General features: G+C 59.8%; 1 protein-coding gene across 2 annotated transcripts; it reads right to left on the minus strand.

Annotated features, from left to right (window-relative positions):
* Positions 1-4924: 4924 nt before the first annotated feature.
* Positions 4925-11940, minus strand: ARX (aristaless related homeobox). 2 transcript variants are annotated; one of them, XM_052794449.1, is made up of 6 exons: positions 11690-11940; positions 9838-10564; positions 8566-8611; positions 6478-6547; positions 6207-6393; positions 4925-5179 (listed from the first exon to the last, which is right to left on the minus strand). In XM_052794449.1, exons 1-6 carry the CDS (start codon positions 11880-11882, stop codon positions 4939-4941), a joined length of 1464 nt encoding a protein of 487 aa, XP_052650409.1. In that variant the 5' UTR covers positions 11883-11940; the 3' UTR covers positions 4925-4938. The 2 variants fall into 2 exon arrangements, with proteins under 2 accessions (XP_052650409.1, XP_052650408.1); XM_052794448.1 differs by having other exon boundaries at positions 6207-6547.
* Between the last annotated feature and the right edge of the window lie 868 nt (positions 11941-12808).

Below are 12808 nucleotides of genomic sequence, written 5' to 3' on the forward strand. Positions count from 1 at the left end.
AAATAAAGTTTTCTAGTTAAAGAAAATGCGATTTGATCATCTGACTGTTGACAGTACTCCCTGCGAGGTCGTATTGCTCCAAACTTCTGGCTTTACGGGAGTGCCTGTGTGTCCCTTTTCAGGCTGGCCGGCCAGTAAGGAAGGGAGCTTGAAGAAAAGGTAGGAGCATCAACGCGAACGTGTTGGGCACCGAAGGGATACGCGTGTCTGTTTGTGTGATGCGTATTTTATGACATTCGTTTGTCCCTCAAGTGGCATCGGAAGGCGCCATGTGTCCGTATGGGTAACATCTATTCGCACGTGCCCGAACGCACGGTCGTCTTCTCAGCAACTTTGGGGGCTAAACCCTTTCGTTTTTACTCCCACTGAGCTGCAGCACGTGAGAAATGGAACCTGCTCGATCCCCGGGTTTGCGTTGGTCGTGTCCCACCCCCGGCGAGCCGTTGTTCCTTCCCGACGCGTTCAGCTGGGTTATCGTAAAAGAGACTTCATTCGGAGGCTTGTCTGGGAGAGAAGGTGGTGCTGCCTAGATGGCACGTTGATGTTGCAGCTCTTTGAAAGATCCTGGCTTCCTGTAATTTCAGGCAGGTTTTTTTAGTTTTTTTGTGTCCAACCCAATTAGGATTATGAAGATATTACTGATATTAACCGCGTAGAATGCCTTAGGAAAGCGAAAAGTGTGACCTTCTCCTCCAAACGTTAGGTATACAAATAAAATGGATAGATTATGGCATAACCTGACCCTGTGGCACTTGTATGTATCTGTATAATTACAGCTGAAGAGCCTGTTAATTTGCAAGTTTAGGGATGTTTAGATTAAATGAGAGTGTTGTGGAATGATTGTGTAGGGCGCAGCAGCATATAGTAGCCTTGCGAGGGGCTGTTCCCTCCGGCGCAGCCCGCTCTGCTGCGGGAGCGGCGGTGGGGGGCAAAATCCCGGAGCCCCCCCCCCCCCCCGCAACCCCAGCCAGCCGGAGGGGTGGGGGGGGGATTGGAAACGAGGGCTTTTACCCCGAATTAAGGCAATTTTTGATTCCTCTCAGCAGAGTTGGTCAGCTCAGAGCTGAAGTCTTGGCAAGGAGTAAACTGGCTTTCTCCCCCCCCCGGCCCCGGCCCCTAACAAGCTCTGGGCACCGTGCCTCATCTCGGCCCCGGAGAAAGGCTGGGAAACGCAAAATCATTTTTATAGCATTTAATATTAAAGGGAGCTGGTAAACGCAGCGCTGTAAATAATTTGGGAAAGATTAAAGTTGGGGGCTTTGCGTTTGGAGGCTGACCTGGCCCGAAGCTCTTTCCCTCCTCTTGTCCTTCGTTCCTACCCCCCCCCTCCGCAACGCTGTTAAAATGAAGGTTTGTGTTTATTTGTATTTATTCGCAGCTGAGGAAGAGGAGTGTTGCTATATGGAGCCGGTAGCCAGGTTTCGCCGATGACATATGTGATACGAAAACCAATTCCCAGCCGCAAACAGGTTTGTTGCTGTGCCAAAACCCCCCCTTCCCCCCTCCCCCTTTTTCCCCGTCCAAAGGCACTTTTCTACCGCCGAACCGGAGCCCATCTTCCCTCCCGCATCCTTCCCCGTCTTGTGCAGAGCACCTTAAATGCGCCTTAATTGAATAGTTCTCCCGCACCCTCCTTATAGCAGTTTAATAGATTAACTCATCTGTGCCAGCTTCAAATTTCAGATTAAAATTCCTTCATCCCGAAGGCAGCATTATCAGGTTGTTGGAGGCTGTTTTCAAACCTTGGTTTTGAATAGCAGCGGCTCTGCATTAATTTAACCACTAAGCTAATAAGTAGGTTTCGTTTTGTTATGCTAAGCTTTATTGCTTTTCTTTTGATCAGAATGGTGTTGTTGAGCAAAGCAGCAGACAAGGCATTCTTTGATGAGGGAATTAGCGCTCTATTCTTCCTCTATTATTCATAGCACAGTGGAATATGTAAGTACCTGAGGGTGTCAAAGGAGAGCAGGCTCTATTGCAAAGTGTTCGCCTTGTTTCTCTCAATAGCTGACTATGAGATGATAAACCGCTTAATACACTGCACTAATTGGATGAGAGCAAAAAGAGATGGGAATTAAGGCACGGCGAAAGGAGAAAGTGCTACCAGCCTTCATTCACTCTTTCACCACTTTAACAGCGCCAAAGGAGGCACAAGCTTTCTATAAGCAGACTAGGGGTTTTGTGCGGAGATAAAATGAACCTGTTAGTGGATTCAAGTAATACACTAATTATTGCACAGTATAAATACCACTACTGGTTTTATAACACGGAGGTAAACTTCTTTTGAGAAGGTTATAGGATTGCTTGGCAGCAGTATAGATCCTAATAAGGGACCAGAGTAATAACCCCCTGGATTAACAAAATTGCTGCTTGCAGAAGTATGATTCGGGCTTTTACGAAGATTTCAGCGGAATGAATAAAAATGACTGAATGACATTTCTTAATGCGTAATGGCTTGATAATGATTCCCTTTTCTTTAAGGCAAAAAAAAATGTATATTTCAGGCTGCACCGTTAATAATGTCCAGGGAACAAGCCTTATTTTTTCCCATTTTTTTTTTTTTTTCCGCGCCTATGGTGGGTTTTAGAACTCAAAAATACGCTTGGGAGCGGGCGGGGGTTGTGGGGGGGGGGAAGGTGGGCTGTGTAACGCCGTGGGTGGAAGCGGGGGGGGGGGAACCTGCGGGGAAGGGTCGCGGCGGGGCTCCCACGGGCGGCGGCTCCGGCGGCGTTTCCCGGCCGGCGGCTCCCGAGGACGGGACGGGACGGGACGGGGCCCTCGGTGGGCTCAGGTGGCCGTGGGTTACGGGGGGGGGGGGGGGCACCGGGCTCTTCCCCGGTACTGCCGTTGTGAAAGCGATGCCGCGATTTCACCGAATCACCCCCGAAAAATCCGCCAAGGACCCCGCCGTTCCGACGGGGCGGTCCGGCCCCGGCCCGCTGCCCTCGGGAGGGCCGGGGTTTGGTCGGGGGGGGGAATACCGGGCTCCGTGGGGGCCGGGGAAGGGGAGCGGGGTTTGCCGCTGCCCCCCCGGGGGGCTGCCGGCAGCTCCTGCCGTCCCTGCGGGGCGTTTCACGCGGTTCTGCTCCGTGGAAAAGGCAGGCGGGAGAGCTGCGTCCGGAAAAAAAAAGGAAAAATAAACAAAAAACGGGGGGAAATAAAGGAAAGCGGGGGGGAGGAAGTTCATCTCGGGGAGAACGGGGGGGGGCAGAGGCAAGGAACAGGCGTGGAGAAACTTTCCTGCCCCCCAAAAGGGATGCGGGGGGGGGGGGAAGCAAGGGAAACGCTCCCCCAAATCCTTGGTTTTCTCCCACGGCCCGGCCCCGGGGGTGCGTGGGGCGGCTTCCCGCGGGGGGGGGGGTCGTTGGCACCGAGAGGCGACCCCGGCACCTTCCCCGGCAGTGCCCCCCCCCCCCTCCCCAAATCTGCAAATCCCCTTGCAAACGTGCCCCCCCCCCGCCAAGCTCTAGCAATCGCCCCCGGCCAAGCCACCCGTGTCCGTTCCCCCCCCCACCCAAAAAAAACCCCGGGGGGGTTCCCCGGCGGCGGGGGGAGGCGGTGCGCAGCCCCCGGCGGGGTTCGGCAACCCCGGGCGGCCCCGGTCCCGCAGCTCCCCCCCCTTCCCGCTTTGGTTGTTTTTTTTTTTTCGTCTTTTGTTCCTTTTTTTTTTTTTGTTAAACATATATTTTTGTTTATTTTCTGAACGTGGCACTTCTCCACCGGATAGCAAGGAAAAGTGTTAACAATAACGACATTACACGAAAAAGTACTGTACCATCGCCTCTTGAGGGTTTCAGAAACCTCTACAGTTAATAAGTTAAATAAAGGGTTTGTACATAAATATTTGTCTAGGAACCCTATTATATCTACAACACAGTAAGAATCTACAGAATGACAAACTTTTACAACACTACACTGAGTGCAATTGTTTTATAACATTTCAAATATACAAAGCTCTGTTCTTTTTTATAACAATGGTATGTACAGAATCAATAATCACAGTTTAGTGACTTAAACAGTCCATATTCTAGCAGTGTATTTCCCTTTGGTTTGATATAAAAACCTTGGTTGGTGTAGTGATAAAGAATATAACAAGAAAAAGATATACCCTTTCCCTTAAGTGCACTGGTTATCTTACAGCATCAAATTTACTTTCGGTCTGCACTGGCGGCATCCTTGGTTAGCGTATGCAGCTCGCTGCATCGACGTGTGAAATAGTTCTCCAGTGCTCCTGACAGACCAACTTAACATCCTAGGATGTTATTTTAAGAAGATGTGGGTAGCTGTGCCCCCCTCCCTTTGCTTTTCTTTCTTTCTTTCTTTTTTTCTTTCTTAATTACAATTCTATTTGTTTCCTTTTTTTTTTTTTTAATTTTCTTGCCAGATAAACAGAAGGAAAAATATTTAGTGTACGTAACGCTAATATATAATAACTTTTATTAGGGCTTTTTTTTTTGTTTTTCTTTTTTTCTCCCCCCCAACCCCTTAACGCTCAGCGAGGAAATGAACACGTCGTACATTTAAAGAAACGTACCGGCCAAGGAGTTACTTATGGAGGAGCTCGCGAGTGTCGCTTCACTCGTGATGCGAAAAGCGCTCGCTGCCTCCGCGTCCCTAACTCCAGAACCTACCCCAGTCTCAGTTGCTGGTCCTCCTTTTTTTTTTTTTTTAATTATTATTGTTATTATTATTATTATTACTCCCCGCTCTCCCCCCCCGCCCCCGCCCCGTTTGGTCTTGATTCGTGCCGTCTGAGGTGACCTTTATTTATTCGTGTCGCTACTCTCCTCTTTCCTCCCCCCTCCCCTACAAAAAAAAAAACCAAACCAAAAAAAACCCCCAAACCCCCCAAAAAAGAAAGGAAAAAAAAGAAAGACGACCCAACCCAACGCCCCCCCCCCCCCCTCCCGCCCCCCCCGAGGCCGACACCCGCCTCTTTTAGCACACCTCTTTCCCCGTGCTGTTCCCGGGGAGGATGTTGAGCTGGGTGAGCTGGGCGGCGTGTTCCTTGGCCTTCAGCCTCAGGGCGGCGATGCTGGAGGCCCGCCGGTCGGCGGCAGCGCTGGCCGGGTCCCCCAGCCCCGCCGAGCCCACCGCCCCCTCGGCGGCCGGGGCCGGTTGTCGCAGCAGGGCAGCGGCGCTGGATGCGCTGCCCAGGGGGGCCATGGTGGAAAAGAGCCTGGGGAGGGACGGGGGAAAGGAAAAAAAAAAAAAAAAAAAAAAAGGAAAAAAAGACAAAAAAACAAAACGCCGTCAAGCGCTGAGCCCGGGGGGGGGGGGGGGGCGGAGGTGACCGTCGCCTCCTGCCCCCACAGCCGCGGGGGGGGGGGGGGGGGCACATACACACACACACGAAAACACGCTGGAAAATTAAAAACCAACCCGACGCCGGAGGGGAAAAGATTTTTTTAGGGGGGAAAAAATAAAAGAAACCCCAAACCAACCCGCCGAGGCTGGTTCTCCCCGACTTGCCGCCGTCGGGGTGGCGCGGGGGGGGGGGGGGCTTTCTCCACAGCTAGCGCTAAAAAAAAATAAATAACGGACCCCCCCCCCCCCCCGAAGGCTGCGCTCGCCCCGTCCGTTAACGGCGGCCTCTCCCCCCGCCCAGACGGGGCGGCCTCGCCAAGCTCGGGGGTTCCCCCCGCTCTGTCCGCGGACACCTGCCCGTGGCGGACCCCCACGGGGCTGTCACGGCTTTTCAGCTCGTCCCCAATACCGGCGACCGCCCGCCCCGTCGAGCAAAGCCGGGGGGGGGTGTGTGTGTGTGTGTGTGTGTGTGGAGGGCAACCCACCCCCGTTTTGTTTCTGCGTGGGGGGGGAGAGCACCGATTTCTACCACCCTCCTCCGTCTTGCGCGGTCCCCGCAGCCCCGCGGGGAGACCCGGGTCTCCTCACAGAGACCGGCCGGTGCCCCACGGCCGCGCTGACCCGCGGACCGACCGTCCGTCCCCACAGGGTGGCGGAGGGTTGGGGGGGGGGGGGGGGGGTGGGTTACACAGAGACGTGAGGAGATCCGCCCTCGGCCAATGAGAAGCCCGGGACGCGCGCACGTGACCCGCGCGGCGGCCCAATCGCCGGCGGCCCTTTTCCAAGGCGCCAAACTTCGAGCGGCGGGGCCGGGCGGGTCTCGCGTGGGGCGGCGGCCCGCTCCCCTCCTCCTCACCCCCTCCCCCCTCAGCGTCCCGTCCCTGAGGCGGCCGGGTTACCTGCCGAAAGCGGGGCTGATGAAGGCGGGATGGCGGAACACGGCCGCCCCCAGGAAGGTGCCGAGGCCGAGGGGGGTCCCGCCGGGGGGCAGAGCCGCGGAGCCGGGGGGGGGCGGCGGGAGGCTGGGGAAGGCGGCGGCCGCGGCGGCGGCGGCGGCGGCGGCGGTGGTCCAGGCGGAGTCTAGAGCTGGGTGGTGAGGAGGGAAAGGACTAGCATCAAGGTATGGACTGAGGGGGTGAGTTGCTGACAGGGGACCAGGGAAAGGCAAACCTGGGGGGTGTGTCTGAGCCCCAGCCTTTTCCCTCTTCCGCCACTTAGCCCTACGGTTCTGGAACCATACCTGGAAGGCAAAAGAAAAAGAAGAAAAACAAAAAAAAAAAAAAAAAAAGGATTTAATGAGGCTGACCCCGCAGCCCGGGCCGGGGGAGGCGAAGGGGAAGAAGGGGGCGGGGGGGGAGGCAGGGCGAGAGAAAGGGGCCACGCGTGGCAGCAGCGGGGTCCAACCGCCCCGCGGGTCCGCACGGGGCTTTGCGTGGGGTCCGTGTCGCCCCCCTCTCCCCCCTCCGGGTCCCTGGCTCCCGGGGGGGGGTCACAGCAGTTTAACACACACACACACACACACCGACCCCCCCGCCCCGTCTGCTCCGCGGGGACAGCGGTTCCCCCGTGGGGCTTCCGCGGTTTTTTGTTCCGCGCCCACAGCGCGAGCTGCGCGGCTCCTTCTTGTTGTTTTTTAGGGGTTTTTTGTTTTCTTTTTTTAAATTTTATTTTACAAATAATATCGTTCGCGGATGATGGATTTTTTTTTTCTTTTTTTCCTCCCCTTCCAGATTTAGAGCGACCGGGGGGGAAAAAAAAAAAAAAGAAAGAAAAAAATCGTGATTTCACTAACGTCTGAAACGAAGAAATAATTTGCGAGGCAACCAAAGCAGCAAACACACGTTTCCAGGCGTCCCTTTTAGGATCTGTTTTAGGAAAGTTAGTTAGGAGGCCGCGGCACTGCCGTCCCCTGCCTCTCCTCCCCCTCCCGCAAAGCAAAAATCGTGAACTAACGGGGGCTTAAAGCAGGAGAGAGGGAGAAAAATAAAATACCGCATTTCAAAGGGAAAGAAAATACTCGCTTAATAACCAAGTGCGAGGCACCACACGCACCTAAGGAGAGAGACTTTGAGAGACAGGCATTTCACAATTTTTTCGGGCTGGGGTGGGCTGAGGTTTTGGGGTTTTGGTTTTTGATTTTTTTTTTTTTTCCCCTTCTTAGGCTCGGCATTGTGAGCTCAGCATGAGATGCCTTCTCCCCGGGAAGCGAGGAAGGCAGCAGTGCTGCAGGTCTCTCCACGTAGCCGTAGAGCGAGACTCGATCCCCACGCGTGCCCCTCGAGGTACCCACGCAGGAAAAGGCAAGGCATCGCGTTCGCGGGGAAGCCAACAGCCCGGCATGGGGTGGCGTGGGGGGGGGGGGGGAGCGTCTCTCCCAGCTAAAACTCAATTAGCAAGCTGTCCTCGCTCGCAATTCCCCCTTATTGAATTAATAAGTCTGAGTACACCCAAAGGTAAACGAAGGGACTCTCATAATTCATATTCCCTTAATTACATCTTCTCCCGTGAATAGAGGAGAGAGAAAGGGGGTGTCTTTCTTTTTTTTAAAGTTATTTAACTTTCCCACGACTTGTTCCCCTGAGCTGAAAATACTGATTTGCTGTCACATCTCTGTTTGACAATGGAGAAATGTGTCAACAGAAAGGAGGGGACAAATCTCATCATTAGCCCCTCTAATGCAAGAAGCTGTTGTGTATTAAATGAGCCATATGGAATTTATTATGCTTTATCAGTGCCCGATTTTAACTGTAAAGTGATTTGCTCGGCTTCAGACCCAGAGACATCTGTTTTCTGTTGGCAATCAGGGCATCCCAATGTTTATCGTCTCTTTGGTTATGAGACCCGGCTTGGGAAATGCACTCTGGTATGGGGCGGCAAACACCTTTAATAGCATTGCACTCACTCGCTATTAGATCAATGCAGGCTTATTGCTATCAAAAATGGGAAATCAAATAGCATTAGCCAGCTCCTTGTGCTGGCGGAGAGGAAATCAAACAACATTTTGCCTTCAAATGGCCCTGTTTGTTCTAAGCGCTAAGTGGGCTTTTATGAAGCCCGATTGGAGATTCGATGGCAGCCAAATACCCGGCTTGCGGCCGAGCGGGTCTCGGTAACGACCGAAGCCCCGTGCCCCCCCCCCCCTACCCTCCACCCCCCCCGCGTTTTCATCCCTACCGGGGCCGGGGACACCCCCCAAATCCCCGATCCCCCCCCCCCCGGGTGCCGTCGAGGGGACGCCCCGGCCCCGCCGCCACTCACCTGCACTCGGGCTTCGGTCAGATCGAGCCTCATGGCCAGCTCCTCCCTGGGGGAGACACACACGCCGCCGTCAGCCCGGGGCACCCCGAACCGGTGTGTGTCGTGTCCCCCCCCCCGGACCCCCCCTAGCCCGCGGCTCTGCGCACCGAAATCCCGGTGCCCAACGAGGAGGAGGAGGAAGCAGGGCCGGGCGGCGGGCGGGCTCCGGGACGTCGAGCTGGGCGCCCGTCGGGGCTCCCCCCCCCCCCGAGTTTTGGCACCCACCCCCCCCTCCTCAAATTCAGCCGGTCCCCGCCGCAACCGGGGCGCAGGGGGCCGGCAGCCGAGCCGCCACACGCTGCGGTTTGCCGTGCCACAATTAAGGCAAATCGGAAATCGTTAAGGGGTTAGAAAAACGCTCATCGGCTCTGTAACCCAAAAGAGGAGCGCTCCCAGCGTAACCGGGACCCCCGCCGCAACCCCCCCCCCGCCCCGCCACCGGGCATGAAAAGCCCCGGAGGAAAGGCCAAAGCCGTAAAAACACCAACAAAACCAGAAAACCAAACAACAAAAAAAAAACCCGCAAAAAAGGGGTGATATGCTCCCGAGGGGAGCCCCACGGGTGACAGCCGGCACCGAGGGTGGGGGGACACCCCCCCCCCCGCGGCAAAACGAACGAGAAACCGGGAGGGTCTCCTCGATCGAAAAGTGCCGTTTTGGGGGCTCGGTCCTCCTCTGGGCTAAAGGCTGGGGGGGGGGTGGTGTGGTGTGTTATTTTCGGGCAGGCGGTTCTGCCTCTCTCCCTGCCTGCGCTTCCCGCGGAGGAGCCCGGTGACCCCGGGGGCTCCCGTTTTCAACGGGAAAACGCTCCCGAAAAGACGGGCAGAGCCGGGCAGAGCCGGGCCGGGCCGGGCCCCTCGGGGGGGGGGGGGGGGGGCGGCTCCGGGCAGCGAGGGGCCCCGACGTGCCGGGCCGGTATTTTTAGGCAGCGGTGCTTTCATCTCTGTCCCTGCCGGGGCTTCCCCGGGCCGGGCCGGGCTCCAGCCCCGCGGGGAGAACGTAACCGATCCCGGCGGCGGCCGCGGCGAGGGAGGGGGAGGAGGGCAGCGGGTAAAAATAGCCTTCCCCCCCCCTCCCCAGCTCCCGGACCCGCTCCCCGTCCCCTGCCAGCCCGCGGCAGGATTCCCCCCGGGGTGATTTGAGGGGGGGGGATGCGTTTTGGAGGCCCCGTCCCGTCCCATCTCCCCCGGGGTTGTCCCGCTCGGCGTTCGGCCGGTGTCCCGGTGCCGGTACCTGGTGAAGACGTCGGGGTAGTGGGTTTTCTGGAAGGCCCTCTCCAGCTCCTCCAGCTGGTAGCTGGTGAAGGTGGTGCGGTAACGGCGTTGCTTCCTCTTGAGCAGCCCCTCCTCGGAATCGCTGCCGGCCGAGAGGCAGACGCTCTCCTCGCCGTCCTTGCCCTCCCCGTCCTCGGGGTGCAGCAGCAGCTCCTCCTTGGGGGACAGATCCCCTCCCTCCGCCCCGGGGGCCGCGGCGGGGCCCCGGCGGGCCTCCTTCAGCAGCCCCCCGCCGTCCTCGCCCAGCAGCTCCTCCTCCTCCTCGTCGTCCTCCAGCTCCTCTTCCTCCTCGTCCTCCTCCTCTAGCATCTCTTCGTCCTCCTCTTCCTCCTCCTCCTCCTCCTCGGCGGCCGGCGCGGCGGGGCCCGGCCGTTCCTCGACGTGAGCGGCGGGGCTGCCCAGCTCGTCCCGGGTGGGCTGCGGTGCCACGAAGGGAGCGTTTTCGCGGTAGCTTTTGCTGCGGCTGATGCTGACCTGGGGGGCCTGGCTGATCTTCAGCGTGTCCCACGGGGCGGTGGCGGGCACGGGGCCGGTGCCCCCCTCCGGCCGCCCCTCCGGACGGTCCCCCCGCGGCCCCGCCGTTCCCGGCGGCAGCAGCCGGCCCCCGCCCGGGCCGTAGAGCCGGCGCAGTTTGGGGGGAAGGTGTAGTTCGGCCGGCTCGAAGGGAGGGCTGCCCTTGGGGGACCCTGCGGCGGGACGGGGGGGGGGATTAGGCGGCCGCAGCAGTCGGACGGGGCGGGCAGGCGTGGGGGGAGACGGGTGCGGAGGGAAGAGAGGGGATGGGGGGGGGGGAAGAGAGAGAAAGAGAGACACGGTCAGTGGGATCAGCGCGAAGACCCCAGGGCAAGCCCCCAACCCCGCAGCCCCCCTTCGGGCACCGTTTTCCACCCCGCACCGAGATAACCCCCCCCCCCGGCCCCGTTACCCTCATCCCGGTCCCTGCCCGCGCCGAGGCTCCCGGCCTGGGAAAAAATTCCTCCCGGTGGCCGAGCCCGGTCCGGCGTCCCGTTCAGCGGCGGGACAGGGGCCGGGGGGGGCTCGGGCAGCCCCCGGGCCTGCGCCGACACCTCCCCGGCAGCGACCACCGAGGAACGGCCCCGCTGCCCCTGCCCGGGGCTGCTCCGCTTTTTTTTGTTCGTTTGGGTTTTTTTTTGTTTGTTTTTGTTGTTGCCACCCCATCCTCTCGTCTCTCTCCCCTCCCCTCCCAAGTTTCCTTTTGGTTTTGGAGGAAAGAACCCCGGCCGGCTGCGGACGACGGGGGAAAACGGGGGGGAGGCGGTCCGGGGGGGGGGGGGGGGGGGGCTGCCCGCGGTCCCGGTGGGGCTGCTCCCGACTTGGGGCCGGGGGCGGCGGCTGCCGGTGCCCCGTTATTGCCGCCCTGCCCGCTGCCAGGCGCGGCACCCAGCTCGCTGCCCGAGATCCGTTAGAGATTTAAGGCGAACGGGAGAGCCTTTCTCTACACGGCTCGCCGCGATTTATTTTAGCTTAGGAAAAAAAAAAAAAAAATTCACACGTATATCGAAAGCAGGAGCAACCTAAAGCGGCGGTACCCGACCCGCACGGAATTAACCGGGCTGAATTTCGGGCACGGCTCTTGGCCGCGCTCCCTGGCAACACGGCAGCCGCTAACGAGCGGGGTAACGGGATCACGGCGGCCGCGGCTCCAGGGCGGGCGGGCAGCGGGGCCGGGGCCGAGCCGCGGGCTGCCCGGGGACACGGGGACATGGTGGGGGGGGGGGGGGGGGTCGCAGCCGGCCCTTCCCCGCCTCGACGGCGGGGAGAAGGAGCGGTCCGGGACCGCCGGGGCTTACCTTGCGCGGTCTTGTCGGCGTCGGGGCGGGAGGCGACGGGGGGCAAACCGGGAGCGGCTCCGAGCAACCGCACCTTGCAGGGGCTCCGGCGTCCCAGGATGCTGTCGATGCAGTAGGAAGACAGCAAAGTTGGCGATTTACTTTTACACTCGGGGCGCTCGGGGCAGCTCTCCTCCGGGTAGGGGCCGCTCATGGCGGTGGCGGCGGTGGACGCCCCCGCGGCGCTGCCCTGTGCCGCCGGGACGCCCGTCACGGGGGGAGTGAGCGGCGGCCGCGGCGCTCTTGAGTCCCCTCGGCTCCACGTGCGGCCAGCCGCCCCCTGATTGGTTCTCGCCGGAGGCCGGGCGGCCGCCGACAGACGGCGACCGCGAAAACGCGGCTCCGGGGACGGGACGGGACGGGGGAAGTACGGAGCGGAGCTCGCCCACAGACGCCGCGCTGCCACCTCCCTCCGACCCCCCGATCGAATCGCCCTGCACCCCCCCCCCCACACACACGCCCCCCCCCCCGGGGGGCGGCCGGGATGAGCGGCGGACCCCCCCGCTCCTCGCCCCGGTTCCCCCTCCCTCCCCGACGGCCCGTTCTTAACCGCCGGGCGGTGACCGAGCGGAGCGGGGTGGGCCCCGCCGGGGGAATCCGCGCCGGGTTTTCCCCCCACCCGCCCGCCCAGCGCAGCGCTGCGCGGGGTTTTGGCGGGGGAGATGGCGGGGGGGGTGGCCCGCCGCGCACTCGCCGCCGGTGTTTGAAAATACCGGGGTCCGCCGTGGAGCCTTTACCGCAACGAACACGCGGGAGAAGGCTTCGGGGCCGGGGGGGAGCATCCCCCGGGCAGGGTAGGGCAGCCCCGGCGCGGTGCTACCGGCCTGCCCCGCCGGCCGCCGCCTTTCCCCGCACGGACGTCTCCCCTCCGCAGGCCGCTTCGGGGCTGGAAGAACTCCGAGGGTTGTGGTTTTTGGGGGGGGTTTTTTGGCTTTTTTTATTCCCCCCAGCCTTAATCCTTCCCTGGTCAGCGGGCACGTCCCGGGCAGGTTCAGGCTCCCCGGTTTGGGCTCGATTTTAACCGGCTCCTGGTGCCGCAAACGCGGGCACGTCGGAAGAACGGCTCTCGGTCACCCCAAA

Source organism: Harpia harpyja, chromosome 8 (genome assembly GCF_026419915.1).
Source record: "Harpia harpyja isolate bHarHar1 chromosome 8, bHarHar1 primary haplotype, whole genome shotgun sequence".
NCBI classification, from domain to species: Eukaryota; Metazoa; Chordata; class Aves; order Accipitriformes; family Accipitridae; genus Harpia; species Harpia harpyja.